The sequence below is a fragment of the Labrus mixtus genome, chromosome 1, assembly GCF_963584025.1.
Source record: "Labrus mixtus chromosome 1, fLabMix1.1, whole genome shotgun sequence".
Classification (NCBI taxonomy): Eukaryota; Metazoa; Chordata; class Actinopteri; order Labriformes; family Labridae; genus Labrus; species Labrus mixtus.
The window spans coordinates 28742345-28764346 of NC_083612.1; the positions used below are offsets into that span (position 1 = coordinate 28742345).

At 40.6% G+C, this 22002-nt stretch overlaps 1 protein-coding gene across 1 annotated transcript in view; it reads left to right on the plus strand.

The window, feature by feature from the left end:
• The first annotated feature begins 475 nt into the window (after window positions 1–475).
• Window positions 476–22002, plus strand: part of kif26ba (kinesin family member 26Ba) — an 85321-nt gene continuing 63794 nt past the window's right edge. Inside the window, exons 1-2 of the mRNA XM_061041064.1 lie at window positions 476–1269; window positions 2655–3047. Of these exons, the coding sequence (XP_060897047.1) occupies window positions 1210–1269; window positions 2655–3047 (453 nt within the window). The 5' untranslated portion in view covers window positions 476–1209. The remainder of the gene's footprint in view (window positions 1270–2654; window positions 3048–22002) is intronic.

Sequence of the window (22002 nt, forward strand, 5' to 3'; positions counted from 1 at the left end):
TCCCGTGCTCTGTTGAACCAAATTTAGCTAAATCACGTTCACTTAAGTATCTTTTTCTTTGAAAACATTTTGTGAAGACATGGGGAAATGCTAGACCAAGATAGAGTGTTTTCCCCCTATTATTTTATTTGCTTTTCCAAATTTGAAGACAATCACAACGAAAAAAATATAATACATAATAGTACAACCTTATTGACAAAACAGAAGACAAAGGGATCTTTATTGTATTTGGATTGATTCAAGTTTGGACAAATGTATAAAAGACAACAAAATAAATATATGAAACACTGAGGGATAGTAAAGCTCTGTTAAGTGTTTAGTACAGTTTTTATACTTATTTTACTTAAGCTCAAAACTCCCAGAGAAAAAGAGGCTAAGACCCTATCGTGTCCTCTCCCAAGCCCTGGAAGTGTACCTTTTTTTTTACGGCTGAGTTAATCACATCATCGTAAAATGAAGTCACAAAGATCAATGCATGAAGTCCAGTTTTCAAGAGGCAGCAGTCCACCTGCCACTCACCTTAGATCTGGGGCTGCGTATCAGCGCCGGGTGGCTCCGCCCTCATCCAGATGTGCGCCTCTCTCTCTCTGGTCTCTCCAGTCCTCTGCTGGCCTCAGCAGAGTGCGGAGCCTCGGGGAGTCAACAGGAGACGACGGATAGACAAACTTGAAGTAGAAATAATAAAGAGGAACCGGCTCATTTTAGCTGTGGTCTGAGTCAGCCAGATGTCAGTCATTCTATGGAGTAGTGACTGGGGTCGGTAGTCCACGACGGAGTTTGGAATTTGGTTTTGTTTTCACCTGTGCACTCTGAGACGCAGAGCGGATGGAGAGAGGCAGGACTGAGTGCGCTGCCTGTTGAGAGAGAGAGAGAGAGAGAGAGAGAGAGAGAGAGAGTGAGAGAGCGGACACTGCTGACAGGGAGCGGTCTGATTTCGACCTCTGGTGTGAATCCTCAGTTTGCTTTACAGAGGAGCCTGGATGGAAAGAGGAAAAGGAGAAGAAAAAGAAAAACAAGCGCATCATTAATTTATTTTTTCTTTGCTGCTTTTCGTCTCTGCCGCGGGATTAGGATGTAACCGGTGTCCACATGCATTTGGAAGTCGCGTTAATTGAAATCGATCAAGTGGCGTCTTTTTGGATGTGAAGCCGCAGCAGAGGGTCTTTTTCCTCTCCTACTCCCCCTCCTCCTCCTCCTCTCACCTGCAACATGACTTCACTGTCGGGGACCAAGGAGAGGTCTGTCAGCAGCCGGAGCAGAAAATATGGGGTAGGTTATAACCAGAGGAGGAGTGGACTCACCTCTGATAAGACACTTACACATGAACTTAGATATGTTCTCCATCTCACAATAGCCTTTAAATTCTAATAGGAAACTGTAGTGTGCTCACAGTATAAACATTGCTCATGCTGCAGATTGATTGCTTTGTGAAGATCAAATTTCTCACATCAGTGCTCATGGTGTCCCAACAGCAGCATGCATTTTCACCGATAGGTCTCCCACATCTCTTAATTATTACTTACTGAACACCAAACAGCTAAATCAAGTATATTACACTCACACCTGTGTCACTGCCTGCCTCCTTCAGTCTCATTAGTGTTAATTTATAACACAGGGTTGGCTCACATTATACCCGCCTCTGCACTTGGAGATGATTGAGCACCTACAGTATCAGCCCCACTCATATAGTTTCCTTATTATAGCCCTGGTGAGGGATTACAGCAGTTACAGGACCCAGCCTCTCCCGCCAGCACCACATCAGTGCCTCTGTTCTCTCAGACTGGATTCAACCAACCGCATGAGGATCTTGTTTTGAACTCATTGCGGCTGATTTGATGTCTTGATGTGGCTGTGTGAATAGAGAAAAATAACATCCACATGGAATCTGACCTGATCCTTCAGAAGTTGTAAAGGAAGCATCTTCTATGTAACCTGTTTTTACTTTTGGCTGCAGCATCATTACAGGAAGTTTTAGGATAGCTTTTTTGCGTTATGTTATTTAATTGTTCATGTTGAAGCCCCAATGTTAGTTTAGACTCTGTCTACTTAAAGACCGCTAATAGCCTGCAAGTATTGTTGGAATACTGTTACTGACCATAACATATTGAGCCTGCAAGTAAGAGGTATCTATTTAACACTTACCTTATGTTGGCATGAAGACTTAGCCTTCATATACAAGCTGTAGTCAGGATATTCTCTCAGTCAGAATCATTTGCTTTTAAGTCTTATGAATTTCTCAAGTTAAGAAGACCCACAAACAACTAAATTAGGAACCAAACTGACAACACTCGATGGATTTATTTAAAAAAATATATTTCTTTGCTCCACAGGCAAAATGCAAATGTCTTGACTTTTAATTTGCATGATTGAAGACATGTTCCCTTCTCATTATTTTAATCTCATCCTAATGCATGCCACCTTAAATAAGTTGGAGGTTGCAGTTTTACTGGCCAAGGCTGAAAAGAAAAATTGTAATGAAGTATAATCCTAATAATAATATTAGAGCTCGCTCAGATTAAATTATTCATGTCAGCCAAACCTGTAGGGAATAACGTTTTCATAATTGATTATTTTAATGCCTTTGGTTTTCCAGCCATGATATCAAAATATCTGCAATTTAACAAGCTAATTAACAAAGTTATATTCTTTCACAGGTTCCTGACACTTCTCCAACCAAATCTGGATCCTTTTTCCCGGACACATGGTACAGAAAGGCCTACGAGGAAACCAACCGCTCCAACACGCGCCCCGCCCCTGAGGGAGCCGGCTCCATGCCAAGCTCCACAGGCACCCCATCCCCGGGCTCAGGAATCTCTTCACCAGGATCCTTCTCTGGCTCTCCTGGGACCATCTCTCCTGGGATTGGTACAGGATCACCTGGGTCTCTGGGTGGCTCCCCGGGATTTGGGACAGGTTCGCCAGCCTCAGGCAGCGGAAGTTCCCCAGGCAGTGAGAGAGGGATTTGGTGTGAGAACTGCAATGCTAGACTGACAGAGCTGAAAAGGCAGGCACTGAAACTGCTCATCCCTGGACCGTACTCCAGCAAGGTAAAACTGAGAGTCCGCTTTGTCCTTCTGCCGTATGGTGTGTATAGATGTGTGTGTGAATCCTGTTTCATATGAGTCTTCACTACCTGTTGTATCACCAGTAAGTCAACTGATATGCTCAGAGCATCAGCCTCCAAAAATAACCTGTTCCTTTATTAACTGTGGCATTTGGGCCGTGACACTTAGTTGCTCTTGAAAAACTATGCTTGTAATCATCGCCTTGCTTAGAGTTATTGTTCTCATAAATCACCAGGATGCTTTAATTTTTCCATCGCTCATTTGACCATCTGTGGAGAGCAGAAAGCAAACAGCCCTCGGGATTCAGGATAATTATCGTGTCTGAAGTCGCTTATAAATAACTAACAGTCCAAAAAACAAAATAATAGTTAACACAGAAAAGCCTCCTTGGAGTTTTGGTTTCCAGTTTACCGATATTGATCATATGTAGAAAATCTGAGTTCATTGTATTCTACATGACTTTTCTCATTTGAAGAGAAAGAACGTGATGGATCGTTGAAAGACATTGACCCCTCATACAATCCATATAGATGGATGTTTTGCTCACATTTTCTTTGACAGAGGAATTTTTTTCTTTGTCCATATAATCAATGTTAATTCCATCAGCATAATGATTCTCAAAAGGTAGATCATGGGCTCTAGAGTGATGTGAGTTGGTTTATGATAAGATATTGATATTGATTTAAGATAAGATCATATACTGTAGGCTCTGAGGTAGCACTTGGATATATAATTAGAAAATCTACAATGATAGATGTTATCATAGAGAATTAAATAAATGCCTGTTTGCCTGGTAAAAAAAAAAATCACTATGCATAATGAAGGCATGAAGAAGAAAACGAAACCCTTCCTGGCAGGGCTTTGACTCTGCATAATTCTTAAACGTGTTGCCTCTGGGTTCAATGATCTGCTGCTGCAGTTGACTGGATCTTAGTTATGTGTACAGTGGAGCTAAGCATCAGACTTGGAGTTAATTGGTAACAAATAAGCCCACATTATGCAGCATGGGGCTAATAAAGTGCAGCCAGCCAGGGGGAGTGAGATACAGGCAGACAGTGGGACAAAAAGACTTCCTGTAAAGCCACTAACACGTGGACTGAGGTGAGGACTGTGGGGTCTCATTAAACCACAAACATGACAGTTGGAAGTTGTTTGGAACGCTGGAGGTTAATGGGGAAGGTCGGTGGGCAGACCACTAATTAAGATGTAAGTTGTGAGGTTGGGTATGCTGATTAGAGCTCCGACATTGTGGTTAAAGTTTATGACAGTGTACAATAAGCACAGGCGCATAACATGCAGTTTTTGTAATTGGTGTTGTATGAATTCTTTGTGTATCTGTATTAAAACACATGGGAATTTGCTTTAAGTATCACAGAAACTAGTATACTAGTACTAGTTTGTTGGGTTGTCACTGACCAAAATATCTCTCATTGAGGAGCTGACTCAATTAGAAGATCCACAAAACAGGTTTTCTTGTATGAATGAATGAAATTGCAACTACTGCAAGTGTAACAGTGATCTTGATTGTAACTGGTTATACTTGGTATATAACTATTTTTTTATTTGGTGAAAATCGAAATGAAGATGCTGTGCCTTGTTAAATCTTTGTATAGCTAACAAGAACAGGCCAATGTTCTGATATATCCTCTTACACCCATCTGTCAGTCATTAAGACCAATGGTTCTGATAAGTGGTGGAATAAGGAATCATGCAATATTGTTTAGATTTGTAGCAGGTTTTACAGACACTTTTTTTTTTATTTTTAGCTTTTCCTACTTGTCTTGATATTCGGGGTTGTCAACTAAGCAGCTGCACTGAATCAGCACTGGTTAGTGGGGTCATTTCTACAATCGACCAGTGTTGTACAGTTATGTTAGCCGCTCAGGATTTCCTGGCTATTTTTTTTCCTTCTGTGTGGTTTCTTCCCCACACTCTTCTTACAAGAGAGGGGCTGACCTGCACAGGTGGTTTGTGTCCAAGAAAGGCTGAACTCATGTCCTTGGTGAAGCAATGGGACCTAATAATCTGTCTGCTTCACCAAATGTGCCAGGGCAGCAAGCTGTGTGTGTGTGTGTGTGTGTGTGTGTGTGTGTGTGTGTGTGTGTGTGTGTGTGTGTGTGTGTGTGTGTGTGTGTGTGTGTGTGTGTGCGCGCGTGTGTGTGTGTGGTATCCCTGTCCCTTTCAGGTGTGCTGTCAGCAAGAAAGCCTGTGTTATACCCACAGGACTCTGTGACATGTGACCCCTCACAACACACATCACCTACCTATATATGTCCCTAATTCACACATGCACGCATGCAAACACACACACACACACACACACACAATGTACCAAAACCATGCCATGCAAATGTTGACCTTTACAGGCCTGTTTAATCATTTTCTGTGTGCATGTGTATGTGTGTGCGTGTGTATGTGTGTGTGTGTGTGTGTGTGTGTGTGTGTGTGTGTGTGTGTGTGTGTGTGTGTGTGCGTGTTTGTGCTTGAAGGGCATTTAGAATGTTTCTGTAGCATTTTCTCGCTCATTGTTTTAACACAAACACACACTGCTGTTTAAGCTAGTATCTGTCACAATGTCTTACAGTAATATAATTTTTTTATGGTGCGGCAGAAAAATCTATTTAAGTGTGTGCCCAATGTTTGCAGATATGCAACGTATAGTTGGTGCAACCAAACTGTATATTTTGCATGTCTATATATTGCCATTATTTACGAAGAACAAACCTCAAGTTGTTCATTCATGTATGAATCAAACACTCAGCAGTAGTCTGCTCCCTAGTGGCTCCAAAGAGACATGTCAGTTTACACGGCAGGAATTGAAGGGAGATAAGGACAGACTGAGATAGTTACGTAAACCTTTAAGAAGACAGATGATATCGCAGGAAGTTTTTTGGGCATTAATGCCTTTGTTGATAGGACAGCTGAAGAGAGACAGGAATTGTGGAGAGGAGAAAGTGGGCTAGACATTCAAAGGGTCCCGGACGGGCCTCTTACATGTGACCAATGCGCTGACGACTGTAGTCTCTGTGTATGGGGCTTCTGCTTCACTCTAAGCTAAACCACCAAAATTAACTGAATAAACTGAAATGTGTTTCGGGTCCATGTACCTTTATTACTGTTTCTCAGTCGGTCTGAGACCAGAAGCAGTACACAAAAATAAATGTACACACACTTGTAACCACAGGCCTGAAAGCACATCTGGCTCCACATCTGCACTCACTTAAGGCCTCTCTCTCTGCTGTACTGTACTGTGTGTGTGTGTGTGTGTGTGTGTGTCTGTGTATCTGTTTATGTGTATTCTCTTACTATATTCCCTCCCAGATCGGAGATGGATGTGGGGTGATCTGTTTTGGGGTTGGTCCAGTTCAGCTCAGGAAAGTGGGTCATTTTGTACGTGTGCGTGTCTGTGTGTTCGTATGTGTCTGTGTGTGTGTGTGTGTGTCTTCGTGTGTGTTCAGCCACCAGTAAAGTGTCTGTTTCAGATCAGAGGAAAGTCAAAACCATGTATGTTTATAAAGTCAAACGTATACAGTTCCACTTCAGACAAAAAAATGGAACCAAAAAAGGACATGTTGGTGAACACACTCTCCCTGAGGACCTCTTACTGGCAACTTGAGATTTATTGACATTTCTTTCATCTGCACTTTCTTTTCGATTTTGATGAAGTACACATACAGGGCACTGAGGATACCCATTGATGCCTGGATTCAGATTGAACAGCTGCCATCAGCCTGCTGTGGAATATTTGGGTGTTACTTCCCTGTTTTTAGTTTGCCTGTTACAATACCAGTAAGGGTTATATCAACACTGCTTTTTATTGTTCTCTCCCTGCTTAACCTTACAAACCAACTTTCTTGTCCCATTCACTACCATATAGTTTGATCATGTGCGACAACGACAACATTAACAAAACACCCTTTGAGTGTAGCTTCATAAGACACATTTATCTCAAATCTAGAAAGCACAGAAAATACACTATTTTTGTTTCCAAATAGTGCAATGTCAGTAAAAGATATAGTAAAGATCCAAAGTGACTCCCTGACATTGAAGTGGTCTTTACTTATTCAATAAACATGGACCGTTGCTTCAATGTTCAATAAATGAAACAGATTGATCAGTGATTGAAAAAACAAGTTAGCTTCATTCCTAAGTACATCCATATGAAAATGTTAATCATTGTACAATCATTGTTATGCTTCAAATATAAAGAGTGACAATATTTTGTAACTGCAAAACAAGGGTTTTGTATAATATCCAGAACTACCACAAAGAGACTTTTTTGACACTGATAATATCATATAAATAGAGACTGAGGTTAAGAGCTTTTGCTCTATTAGCTGTTGCATTTAGCCCACAAACAAGACTAAAGACTCTTGTGAATTGAATCAATTTGACTAATCCCAGTCATTGGCTAATCTTGACCCAAAGCCAGTCATTTATCAGCAATTAGTCCACTTATCAGATCAAACAGTGGAGTATCATTGCTCTGCAGTTTGTCTTCAAAGGAATGTAGCTATTACAGAAAACAGGTAGCTAGCTATCCTGCAATAACCAAATCCCATAACGCTACAGGAGCAGGCCTTTGGTAACCACGGCAGCTGGTGTTGCCACGGAAGCGACATGTGACAGATGTGAGCCGCATACATATCACCATCAGCGTTAATGGGCTCCTGATAGCTGTGTGCATGTTGGTGAGAGGGTGAAAATATGTGAGACTCTTGTGAATAATAGCCGGTGTTAGTGTGCACGTGTGTGTTTTTCTTTTCTTTTTTGCAAGAGTAAGAGAGGATATACAGTTTTTGTGATAGTGCGTGTGTGTGTGTGTGTGTGTGTGAGAGAGAGAGAGAGAGAGAGAGAGAGAGAGAGAGAGCGAGAGAGAGAGAGAGAGAGAGAGAGAGAGAGAGAGAGAGAGAGAGGGAGGGAGTGCAGGAGAGGCACGATAATGCCCTCCTGATGCCTTTCAGGTGTGAAAGACATTACCATATAAAGAGGTGGCTTCATCAATAACTGCAAGACGCTCTGGATGGATGTTTGAAGGGAGGGATGCTGATGCAGGCTGAATTGAAGAGCTTCTCAGTGGGTTTTACGTCAATTTGACCCTCCCCCAGGCGCACACTCACACACATCATCCCATGATCTGGTACTGCTTACTGTACACTCACCTGTACACTCTCTATGGCACTTCAACAACTTAATAGCTTTTTATCAGAAGAGCTTATGGTAAAGTGATAGCAAAGTCTTCTAGGAAAATCATACGATGATTTAAGTTTCCACAGTTTCTAGTGAAACATAAAAAAAAAAAACAGAAATTAAAAAGTATCCACGAGGTGAAACTGCCTTGATGATGAGATGGCTCAGGAAAACTGGCAGAGCTCCTTCAAGCTACAGATGGACCTATATGTAAGTATGGAAACAACATCTTGGCACATCAAAGAGCAGAGATGAGCAGGTGGTCAGCTTTATCTAATTAAGATGCCTCTTAAAAAATATATACAGTATATTATCGTGACAAAATGTTGAACTTTTAATTGGATCAGATATGTGTGAATTTGTGCACTGACAGGCTTGAAAATGAAAGCTGATTGTGTTTGTCTCTAAGGGCTAATGTATATGTTTTAAACGGATAGGGTTCTGAATCCCAGTGTGTCAAACAATCAACATAACTATGACTCTAAACAACCTCCATCTATACCATGAAAAACATACACAGATATGGAGGAAAACAGAGATTCAACATAGTACCATAGTTTCTGCATTGCTTACTGTAGTGTCCTGATGAAGGCCCCTCACACTTTGATTTTGCCTGCAGAGATCAGATACCAGTTTCATAGACACTTCATAGTATTCTCTAAAAGAAAAGTAGAATAGAAGAAACAAGACTGAAGTTTTGAGGAGTAGAGGAAGAAGGAAGAAGAGAACAAGGAACAGGTAGAAATGAGTAGGTAGAGAAAATAAAATGGCCTTTTTTCTAATAGTGCCATCATTGTCATTACAGACACTGACCCAAAGGATATAGACTTAATTAAAACATTTACCTCAGGCGCTGAATGTGTGATTTTCCATGTTTGTGTAACCTGTCTGTATGCAAAGCCAAATAACCTGCAAAAAACATGTTGATTCTTAAGTGAGCAGATGATGAATTGGAGTTTGCTACTTTGGATTCATTTGGAAATTGAATACATACATCACATTTTGAATGATATGCAAAGTATCAAGTGTTTGTAAAGTTGTTGTCAATATCAGATTGCTTTTCTTTACTCCTGAACTGCAAATATACCCACTGCCCCTGCACACCAACAGGGCATTGCTAAATCACATGCATGAGTGAACACACACTGGTGCATAACAGTGTGTGCAGAAACACACACCAAGGCCCCATGAGGTCCATATGAAATCACACACACTGAACACACACTAGGAAGTGCATGTGCACTTCCAAAAACCAACACATACACTTCTGCATGGTGTTGAAATGGCACCTGCTGTCATTAGGTCTGTAGCTACCATGGCAACTGCCTCTCCATCACCTCCACAATACAGATATAAGTAGAGAACATAAAACAGGATTTATGCATCTGTCTCTCCATGCTACATTTTCATAGTTTCAGTCTCTATTTTATTTTAAAATCACAGATCAATCTATAGTTATCATTGGTTAAATAACTTCCAGAGACACATCTTCACAATTTTTACAGAACAGTTATGAAAACAAAAATAAAAATTAGGAAAAAATGTGTTTTCCATTTATAAAAAAAGCAAGAGCAAATAATTATAAGAACATAGGTGTATATAGCTTACTTATACATATTAAACAAAGTTAGTGCGTTATTACTAATAACTTTTATGTGACAAATATATGATATGAGTAAATAACATAGACTATAAGATTCCACTTCTCCCAGAATTCCTCAAATTTGGTTTTCTGAAGCCTCAACGAGAAGATGATTCGCTTAATTATGGGGGTTTAATAAATCACACGTCTCCAGTCTTCTAGGTAGGGTTACTTGTTTAAACAGTTTTTTTGGCCTCCGAGTATAATCATCAGTATTTTTAATTGTTATGTAGTTGTAATATTTGTAGATATATTAAAGATTGTGTTTTTGTTTTTAGATATATACATTATTGCAATGCACATACAGTATAACACTTATATAATATGGTATCTATTTAGTAAGTTTAGTATCTTAATATGTTTTTTTTTGTGTATCTGTCTGATCTCTTTCTAAATATCCATCTGTCAGGCAATCTGTTAGTCAGGCGAAATGGTGCGTGTTCAGAAACTGTTTTCCTTTCTTGTCATTTTTTTCTGTCAGACTTTTAAAAGTTTTGAAATATCCATCCAAATGCCCGAATGAAAAGTGTCACAGTGTTCCAGTAGCCGCAGGTGTTATCGCCACACTGTGAACCCTTTGCATGCTGGTGTATTTGAAGACCTGCTAACCACATCTTTAATATTCGCCAAGCTGCTGTCATAAGCTGAAATATCACACAGAAGCGTGCGCATGCACTCACGCAAACACACCTCGCACACACGCTGGCACTGTCACAGGCTATCACATAGTCAGACATAACACATCTATCTTCAGCATCTCACACCGGGAAACATCTCGGCGCACTGAGGTGTGAGTGACAGGGATGACGTGTGTGTGTGTCTGTCACTGTTTCCCTGCTTTATCTTTTTAAAACTAATTTAAGTTTTCAACACTCAAAGTTAGAGCAGATGCAAAGTGAAGGGATGTTTAGTGGGCTGTTTTATTCAATCACTTTTTTAGCATCAGGATTTTAGGGTAATATTAGAAAGCTAAAGATAACAGTATGCCTAGGTGTCATCCAATGTTGGGATGTTGATGTGGTTGAAAAATAAAGGCTGTAGCACTTTAAGTACTTTTCTTTGCACACTAAGTTTAACTGAATCAAGTTTTTATCCATCCAAGAGTTATATCCATCAATGACACTAAAATGTAAAAAAAAGTGAATTGGCAAACAGTTTAAAACAACCAGTTGCTTTAAATTGATACCCCCTTAATCAGTCCAGTAAACAACTGTTTTACAAGTCAATCTCCTTGTAATGTGAAATCTGTGTAACAGTGTGGGACAAATGTATAAGACAGGATGAAGTTATCATGATACATCTGCTCAACAACAGACGAAACTAGAGAAGCTTGAAGCAGAGTCCAGAGGGAGAGGATTCAATTTGTTTTCTATCACACACACACACACGCACGCACGCACGCACACACACACACACACACACACACACACACACACACACACACCTACCCACACGCACACACACACACACACACACCTACCCACACACACACACACACACACACACCTACACACGCACACACACACATACACACACACATACATGACGTACATATACATACACACACATGCACATGGAGCCTCCTGCAGTCTTATTTTAGTGCTGTGAGTGTTATGACTAGCAGGTTTATTTTCAGAGTATGAGCTCACTAACCTCTGATGCTGTGAACAATAACTGCTGTGTCTTAAGCATTCAAGAGGAGAAAACAATGTTTTAGGGTCCTAAAGTATCATCACTCCTTACAGCCCTTTGCTGAAGTTGAACTCGTGCAAACAGCATCTGAAAAATTACAAGAGGCTTTTTTATTGGATTGTATTCAATAGAAGATCCATGTTACATTATACATGTGGTTTTTTTTTTTAAATTGTGGAGCACATAGTTTACTGTATAAGGGTTTCTCAATATCTTTTGGTGATTGACTCCAGTGACTTAGCAATATAGCAGATTGTAGATTTCTACCAACGGAGCCTCAATTTGACTCTTCTGTGTTTGTACAAGAAGCAGAAGATGTCTCCTTTGAATTAAAAGATATGGAGGTTTAAACAGGTAAAAAGCCAAATGAAGAGGTTGTGCATTTTAAAAACGGACTTTTTAATGGAAAGGACGCCAGAAAGGGCTGCGTATCTGCTGCCACTAGCTAGCTGACTGAAAGTTGCAGGGATTATTTTGAGGTTTGGATTGCTGCTGTTGTCCTTGGTAAAGAGGATGCTAACTTTAGTTTACTATGACTAAAATCTTTAAGCCGGTCCAATGGTGTTGTAAAAAACAATGATGACTTGATCTGAAACACTTTGAAATAGTTGACTGTGAATGTTTAGATTTACGATGACAGGTAAAGCTCATCTCTGATTGAAGTGGTTTTACTGCTAAAACACGAAAATCATGTTGCTTATACTTCAGTGGCTGAACTTGAAAGAGAAAAGACCCAGCGGTCGTATTGAACAGCCAAAAGTGTTTGGACTGACAAATTCCAGAATCAAATACAGTCCTGCTGTAGATGCTGTGTGCTCAAACAAAGAGGAAGAAATTACGTTGTTTTCTCAATAATGGTGCAGTGATGCTGTTGTGTGCGTGTGTGTGTGTGTGTGTGTGTGTGTGTGTGTGTGTGTGTGTGTGTGTGTGCGCATGTGTACTACTGGCGACACACCTACCTTTTAGGGTCAAAATTAGAGCCAGGGCTGTTCCAGTCAGTTGTTCGTGTTTAACAAGTACTGTAATGGCATTCCTGTTCTAAATACACTGCACTGCCAATGTGTGTGTGTGTGTGTGTGTGTGTGTGTGTGTGTGTGTGTGTGTGTGTGTGTGTGTGTGTGTGTGTGTGCGCAGACATTCCTAGCTTAACTATATAGGTTAAGAGGCTGACTGAATCCAAAGATAGGAAGAGAAGACCTCCCTGTGTGAGTTAGTGTGTGTGTATTTTAAGCAGCACTGTGAGTCTATTGTGTCAGAGCATTGTAAAGGGCAGTAGGTGAAACGAGAACAAGGTTGACATTTAAGCAACAGTTTTTAGTCCGGCTCCATGCAGACTTCACTGCACGAGTTGTGGCTCAATTACTGTAGTGTTAAAAATAAGGTTTTTATTCTCTGATGAGGCTCCAATAATAGTAAAATGTTTGAAGATGTTGCCTTTAGAGTCCTCTCCTCTTTAATTGTTATTTTCTGCAGTTACATCTGCTGCTCATGAACATGATGCACTGGCTGCTGCATCATTCTGCAAACCACTGTGTGCTTTGAGAGTTTAAAAAAAATGTATTTGGGTAAAATGAATTACAAGTACTAAATCCATTTTAATGTAGTTGATATGTCACAAGCCTGCTTCTCTTTCTTTCCATTTTTCATCAATAACTCAACCTAATAGAGATATAATATCATCTGCTTTACTAACACATATCATCCATCTCAGCACAGCACCATCCCCTCTATCCAAACATCAGCCCTCTCTCCAGCTTATCTACAAGATGGAGCGAGATATAAGAGAAAGAAATAAGCTAGAGGTAAATCGAGGTTTTAAGAGAAGGGGAGGCTCCTCAGAAGTTGCCTGGCACAGATGGAAATAGGCTGTGCGTATACGTGTGTGTGTGTGTGTGTGTGTGTGTGTGTGTATGAGAGAGTGGGGAGAGAGAGGGAGAATTAAATTGGCTGTTTGTTCCCAGTCTGAGCTTCAATCAGAGACAGAGAATAGCCTCTAGCCGTTAAACTTTCCAATTACCTAGAGCAGATGGAGCCTGCAGGGCTTGATATAAAGGGTTTAAAATGGTTGTTGTTGTTTACTGTTATGTGCTATTGACTGTACACAATGCTACAGCACCACAGAGGAAGTCATAGGCTATTAAAAAAGGTTTCTTTCTGTTTAATCTTTACCCCAGATCTATCTGTATCCCTCCTTTTTACACAGTATTTTTCCAATTGAATCTTCCTTTGGGACAAAATAGCAGAAAGGATATGTGATTGATTGGTTGGTGAAACAAGCGTGTGGTCAGACGGTTCAAACCTGCATGAATGAGCCTCCACTCTCATAGTAACAACAGCGCTCTTGAGCCGGACTCTTCACCCTCAGCTGCTCCCTCAGAGGAGCAACAGAGGAGCACTGTGGTAACTTGAAGGAGCTCCTGTGTATGAATGAGTGCTACTGTTTGATTATGAAACCTCAAAGTACACGCACGCTCAGTTGACTTTCATGGATATGGGAGTGTCTAAAAAGTGTTCTGGTTTTAGAGGCTAACAGGATGATTCAAGTTTAACCTGAGGAAGCTTGAGGTTTATGATAAAAACACATAAAACCTCTCTCTGCAGCCAGGGGTGGAGTATTCGACTAATTGGTTCAAGTTGTTGTCAGACAAGTTTGCTAAAATCTTGCTTTCTCATATTGACACCAATACTCAATTCATAGCATATCCGTGCTTTAAGCCAAAGGTCGGTTATTGAGGAATCAAATTCTGAAGTAGGTCATGGTTGACATTCAACCATTGTGGAAAAAACCTGCCTAAGTTTCTTGATTTGACTTTGTCTTTCAAGAGTACACATAACGTTTCTGTGCGCACACTGTTCACCTGTTTCTAATGTGTTTTCACACACATGGTAGAGCGTGAGTTGTCAGGCAGATCTTTACCTTCAGTTCCTCCCCAGTGAGCCCCACTAACCTTGAGAGGTACGGATACTGGAGGGAAGAACGAATGGACGAGGTAAAAAGAGGAGGTAAAAGAGGGGAGGAGTGAGAGAGAGAGAGAGAGAGAGAGAGTGTGTTCAGGTGTGGGATACGGCAAGATGGATCACCCAACCCAACAGGCAATTTATCACTGTCAAAGAGGGAGAGGGGGGAGAAAAAAAGAGAGGGAGGGAGAGAGAGGGTGAGGAATATAGAGGATGGGGTAAAATGGAGCTGGCTTGGGGAAAGAAGGACAGAAGTAGGTAGAGGGCAAAAAAGAGGGTAACACATTTGCAGAGAATCATTTGATGAACTAACAGGTGAGTACGTAGTTGAACTGATCAGAGGAAAGGTTTGGAAGTCTAGAAGGCAGACTGTGTTCAGTGTGTATTGTACTTGCTCAAGGCCCCTGTAATATTAATTGATTTCTGTACTGCTCTAAAGTCAGTTTATTTATAGCCTTATGTGTGTAGCGCAGCAGTTAGTAAAGCAGGTAGAACAGTCCAATATGCAAATTGCCTCAGGTGGATCCTTGTGGTTCAGCATGTGGAGCATCATAGTAACCCTTTACAATCTTAAATTAGACACCGGCAATAGGACTTTGCAATATTTCTCTCAGGCCCTGCAAGGAATAAAAATAGACAAACCTATTTTGAAAAAGGGATGCAGGGCCGCTGGATGGCGGGGCGGTTATGGCGTGCGCCCTATGTGCGGAGGCTGTAGACCTCATAACAGCAGCCGTGGGTTCGAATCCGACCTCTGCCCTTTGCTGCATGTCATCCCACACTCTCTCCTCCCAGCATTTCCTGTCTGTCTTAAGCTGTCCTGTCCAATGAAGGGGAAAAGCCCTATAAAATAACTTGCAGATTCAGAGGCGAATCTTCAGACTTTCAAACCTTTTTAGACTTCAACTAGACTAATCCATCTTATAGTTAGAATTGTGTGCTATGGTGATGCTTGACAGTATTTGTACAACCAGACTTTATAAAATAACCTTCCTGTAGCTATTCGCAGAGCATTGCTACACTCGCATGAGCTTCATTTTTACTGTGAGCACCAATGTTGTACAGGTTTACCCTCCCTTAACTGAGGTAACTCCTGCAAGCCTGCCTTGTGAAAACAGGCATTTTCAAAGACTACTTTCTCACTTAAATTGATAGGCAATGGAGCCAAGATTTTTAACAATATTCAGGGGCCAGGCGACCGGCTAATTAGCAGCTAGTGAACTGCAGTAAATTATTCTCACATATAACTTGTTTGCAAATGCTTTACAGTTTACAGTGAAGCCCTAGTGCAGGTGGTGGACTAATTTAAAAGCAGAGCAGGAGAGTTAATGTGCACTTAATTTCCAGTCAGGCACTACTATGAGTAGCCAAATAATTTAGAAACAGGCACAAGCAGCTACTTTCACATAAGAAAGGAAATGCTCTTACAACTATTTCAATTATTTACAGCCGGGCAACGATAGCCAGATAATAGAAAACAGGGTCTTTTCTTTAAATTGGGACAAGATTTTTGCCTCACTCTGTTAATGGGAAGACAGCATTGGCCACACATAATGTAAAAGTCATACACACCGTCAAGTAAGCATTAAACACACAAACACTTACATTTCCAAGAGAGCATGACACAAACAGAGAGACTTTGGGCATTTCATCTGTTCCATGTTTGGCATCTGTTTCCAGTATTTTTACCCTCTTTGATTTGGTTGAAAATCCCACTACACACATATTCAATAATCAAGAAATGCTGTTTTTGTGCAAATGTGTAGATGCAATGAGGAGAACATAAACTTCTTGACATGAATGTCTGATGAATACCTAACCCAAGGTAATCTATCGCAACTTTCAGACAGGCAATTCACTTTTGGATGTAAATCCAAAAAGGAGGCTGCATGCTGCCTGGTGGGCTGAAGACTGAAGCACGTCATCACCAGCGTGTTTCAAAGACTCTCCGAAGGCCTCTTAAAAAGACCTTCACACTGACCCGGCTTGATCTGACTCTCTTGCCCGCAGCCATTCAGAGAAGTTATATTTCAAAGGGTGAAAACATCTATAAAGAGAGAGCATCACATCAAAGCATGTGAAACCACTGTCTCTTCCTCTGAGTGAGCAGACACTGCTGCGCTGCACTCAATGTTAGAGACAGAGCTGTGGCTTTGTGATGTGATAAAGACAGTCCTATTAATACAAGGACTGGTCATGGTGAAGAAGCACATGCCCGTAAAGGTCACATGTTATACTCCTTTTCAACAAGTTTAAATACTGTATGTCTCAGAGGTTTCCAAAACATGTCTGTGAAGTTTCTTGTCAAAAATCCCCTCTGATATATAAGCCCCTGTATTTCAGATTCAGACGGCAGAACGCATACCTACAGCTGTGGGAGTGTCACCCACCTGGGGGGAGGGGTCACTGCCCAAACGACATGTTTGAGCACAGATTTTTTTGTAAAGTGGAGCAGGCAAAAGATGGACAGGATGGACATTTCTCACAATAAGGGGGTTTGTAGACAGGATAGGGACATATATTAGTGTTCAAAAAGCATGCTGTATTTTGTATAATACATGACCTTTATTATTTATAAATGTTAACTGCTCCTTTCAAAGTTATCATATAAAATGATGGTTCGTACTGCATGACCAATTTGGTTTAGTTTTACTGACTGTTTGCCAAAGTGATTCTTACATTTTCTATTCAAATCATTCATTTTGATTCGACAGTGGTCTAGCGAAGGTCTCGCAATAAAACACTGCATAATTACCTGCCATGCCCGTCTGAAGCAAAGTAAAAAAAAAGAGAAGGAAATAAGGGTGTGATTATCAGTGTGAGCCAAAACACTGAGAGAAAGATCTTCAAGGAGCAATCAATTTGAGTGTGTGTGTGTGTGTGTGTGTGTTTGCATGTGGGAACCAACACCATCCCTTGGATGTTATCACAGCTAACACCTGTATCATTATTTGATGTATTATTGATAGTTTGAGCCCTCACCAACAAACACACAGTATTATACAGTGCACACACGCTTCACAAACATCCACTACAAATATGTGCACACACAATCTCTTCTCCAGTGAAACAGAATGCAGCAGGTAATTTACATCCCCTATAGCTAGTTAGCTGTATGCTGATTAATTTCTGCATTGCCATGGCAACACAAGTATTCTAATGCGTTTTTCTTTGTTATTAATATAGCGTGTCAACATCACAAGAGAATTTGTGTACATGTAGAGACATGTGTGTGTCTGCTCAGTGTGCACAAGCAAGTTAGGCACGCAAGCATGTGTGAAAATATATGTGCATGTGCATGCGTGTGTGCGTGCGTGTGCGTGTGCGTGTGTGCGGGCATAATAGGCTACCATTTTGTCCTACCCAATCTAACTCCTACACACATTACTGGATCATATGAAGGAATGACCAATTAAAAAGGTGATTAAGGGAAACATACTTCAGAGAGGGAAGGATGGAGGGAGTCGAGGGAGAGAGAGAGAGAGCAAGGGAGAGATTGAGAGAGAAAGAGAGAGAGAGAGAGAGAGAGAGAGCAAGGGAGAGATAGAGAGAGAGTGAGAGAGAGCAAGGGAGAGATAGAGAGATATTTGTCACTGAGGGGAAACAGAAAAACAGAAACAAAGATTATATTTTGGAGAAGCAGGGCAGGGTTGTTTTCGTTCATGTCTGGACTCTCGTCTAGTGCTAACAAAGTACAGTTTCTGCTCTTGGTTATTCCTGCTGTGTGCTCCAGAAACAATAATCTTCCTCTCTGAAAGCTTTTACAACCATGCACACATCGAGTTAATTCAGTGTTTATAAACAAGTAGTGTATTCATCCTTACATCTGTCCATGCTACTTTAGGTACGTGTTTGTATGATTGAGCTATACATAAAGTATAACGGTGATTCAATACATCATCTTTTTTTTTTTGTATAACTGTGGTACATTTAACACATCTTTAAAATTATTGTTTTGTATGTGTGTGTTTTTCATTTTCAGCTTTGGCCACAAATAGCGCTTATATCTGCTATTCACAACATGTCCCTGAAGAACACCTATACAGTATTGCACAAAGCATTTATCATTATTAAATATTTATACTAGATCAATTATTAATCCATAGAGCTCACATAGACAAAGTGCTTTACTGTTGATGTATTACAATTTTTTTTTTCATGTTAAAGAAGACGACTGTATCTCTAGTGATGCTCGTCTGCTTTACGGCACTTGACAGGTGGGGAGCTTAATGCGTCAAATTTGACTGATCGAGTTGCAGTACATCATATTTGGAAAAGTCTGTCAACTGTTAAAGCTCAATTACTTGATTCGTGTCTCCTTTAGTTATAAACAAGATGCAACTTTATTTTTGTTTAGCTCTACCAAAAACAAAATTAGGTCAAATGTATTAACTACAAAACCATGTTTGCACCGCTCCCTGCACTAAAACCTGAACTATTTTAAGAACATGTACTGAAACTCTGCAGATTAACTTCTTGAAGAGCTCAATAACTTCTGCACTGTTGATCTCAGTCATGTTGATTGTGGTATTGTGCATTACAATATCAATGATGTATATGTACCTGTGGTGAATTAGTAAAATAGAGCCTCTTTGTGGGAATCTTGACATGTTGTCTCAAGATGTGTGTTCCTGTCTCAAGTTGACAAATCACATCTGGATTTAGATATCACATACTGGAATGTATGAACAGGATATACTTAATGCATTAAAAGAACTGTTGCATCCTAAGTAAGGCAATGGAACAGCAGAGGAAAGAGATGGAGAGTGACAGATTTTGTTTTTGAAATATAGTAAGAGAGAGACCTGTGCTTGACCTTTGTAAGTGTAACATTTGTCTTTAATGTGTGTGTGTGTGTGTGTGTGTGTGGGTGATGTCATTTATAACCTCTGTGTTATTGACCTTGCCTCTGCACAGACACCAGACTCACTCATTCACACACACACACACACACACACACACTCTGTCATTCTGCAGACCAATGTGAATGACCATCGGTCTCCAATACGCTCAAAAAATACACACACATTCAATTTAGATTATTTTTAGTGTCTTTCCACTGGTTTCCATTTTTCACTCTTTACGTTTTCTAATCATTCTGTGACACTCCTGCCTACAGTGTGTGTTTCTGTGTGTGTGTTCTGTCAGAGCAGGTGCAAGAGACCGCCTGCATCCCTTCAGCATGTATCAAGTGACTCCAGACCTGCTGAGAAAAATGTGTGTGTAAATATCAGAGAGTCTACAGGAGCAGGTAGAGAGGGAATGAATGAGGGGAGAGATGAGAAGAGGTAAATGAGTTTGGGGGAGGAGGAGGAGGAGGAGGGGGGGGTTACCTTCCCTGGTCACTCATCTGGAACTGATTACACTCGCACACCAAACACACATACACACAAACACACACAAACACACACACTCACTTGCACGAGCCAATAAACCTGCATCATCCCGGATTTAACCAACAGAGAACGTGCCCTTTCTGTCTTCTCCTTTTTATGGAAATATTCTGTCTTTGTCTGTCACTTTCTTTCCTTTCTCTGATATTCGTTCTTCCTTTTTTGTCATGCTGTGAACTGGTGTTAAAAATAGAAAAAAATCTCAAACAAGGAGTGACAAAGGTTTAAAAATAAGGGAGAAAACGAAAGCCTTTTATTGCAAGGATGCAGCTCAGTGTCAAAGTAATGGTTTATACTCAGCAAGTGATGGACAGCCTATGTGTGTGTGTGTGTGTGTGTGTGTGTGTGTGTGTGTGTGTGTGTGTGTGTGTGTATTGAATGTGTCTTTTTGTGTTTAACAGTCCATTTTCATGAACCCTTTATCCTCTGTTCTATTACACACATACAAAGTAAGGAGCAAAGCAGGCCTGAGCTGTCTTTTCTTATCAAATCTCAGTAATAACATCCTTCTGTCTCCACACTAACGGTCTCTGAGGTCACTGTTCAGTTAGCCTGGGCTCTGTCCCCATCCCTCTGCTTTCGCTCGTTTTATTCTGTCACTCACTCCATCCTCACACAGTAGAGCCGAGGCTGTGTTTGTCTGCCCCTGTAGGAGGAAATGAATCACATGCACTCATAGACCTGTCTGTGGTGCTGAGACTGATTGAGTCACACACAGAATACAGATGAGCTCAGAGGTGAAGAGACGCCTCAAAGAAACGGTTACATAGAAGGAATGGAGGGAAATAAAGGTTCAAAGTCAGCCTTTTATCCAACCTATGGTCTTATTAAATGGGTGTTTTTATGTTAATAATGCTGTAATGTATTTAAGGCTGTATAATTCATTAAATACTTAATACATTTGCTAGCCAAGATTAGATTTTCAAACTGGACTCGATAAGATTTTTTTGTGCCTGGACTGAACTCTAGTTTTCTGGCAACATTATGCAACGCTAATGAGACAGTCTTAGAGTGTTAGTGGGGAATGTAAACAAACTCAAGTATTTATGCTGTTCCACAAAAAGTCGAGCTGAAAATACAAAAAGGAAGTAAGAACATGAACACAGAGAGAGAGAGAGGGTCATAGAGAGGGCACAGGCGGATTCTGGTGGTTTTCAGGTTTGTAGAGACTTCATGGAGTGTTTGTGTGCCAAGTAACTTTGTCTCTGTTTCTTAGACCTCCTCTCGTCTCTGTTATTTACAGCTCTCCTTTTCTTTTCTTTTCTTTTTGCCTATCAGCCAGTTTGGCGGCTCCCCAAATCTCAGAACAAGACCCTCATCTCAAGGACCAAACCCTGTGTCCACTTTAAAGCTCCTTTGATCACCCATGCGCTGTGTTGACTTGTGTGTGTGTGTGTGTGTGTGTGTGTGTGTGTGTGTGTGTGTGTGTGTGTGTGTGTGTGTGTGTGTGTGTGTGTGTGTGCGAAAGTGAGATAAGAGTTGAGGAAAGCCAAAAGACATTTAATGTTACTTTTCAACTATTTTTTCCTGACTTTTTCTATTCTGTCCAAACAAAAAATCCAGAGCCTCTATTTGGTATTGATTAAAGGATTTCTTCACTATTTCCTCTCTTTGGTTTGCTTTTTATCAACCTCAAACAGGTTTTACAATAACTTGCAGAGAAAAAATGAGACTTCAATGACTTGCACTGTTCTCAAACAGCTATCTAGCTCATAGCTAGAGATGCTTTTTATGACTAAAAGAATGCAGGACAAACAAGGATATACAACAACTACACTGCTTTTCAAACCATTCTGAACTTGGATTAGAAGGAAATTATCTCCTGCAGGAATACACTATCCATCCATTTACCTTTGAGGGTTTTAACTGTGTTCTATATTTTCACATATAAATATGTCTCAGCACACTGCTGCCCCTTAAAACTTGAAACACCCACCCATGGGGTATGTGACTCTGTACATCTGTTTTCAAATTAGGCAGTGCGCATCTCCTACTCTGTCATTTTGATGCCACATTACCTCTCCCTCTCCCATGGTTAAGCAACCAAATAAAACTGACATGA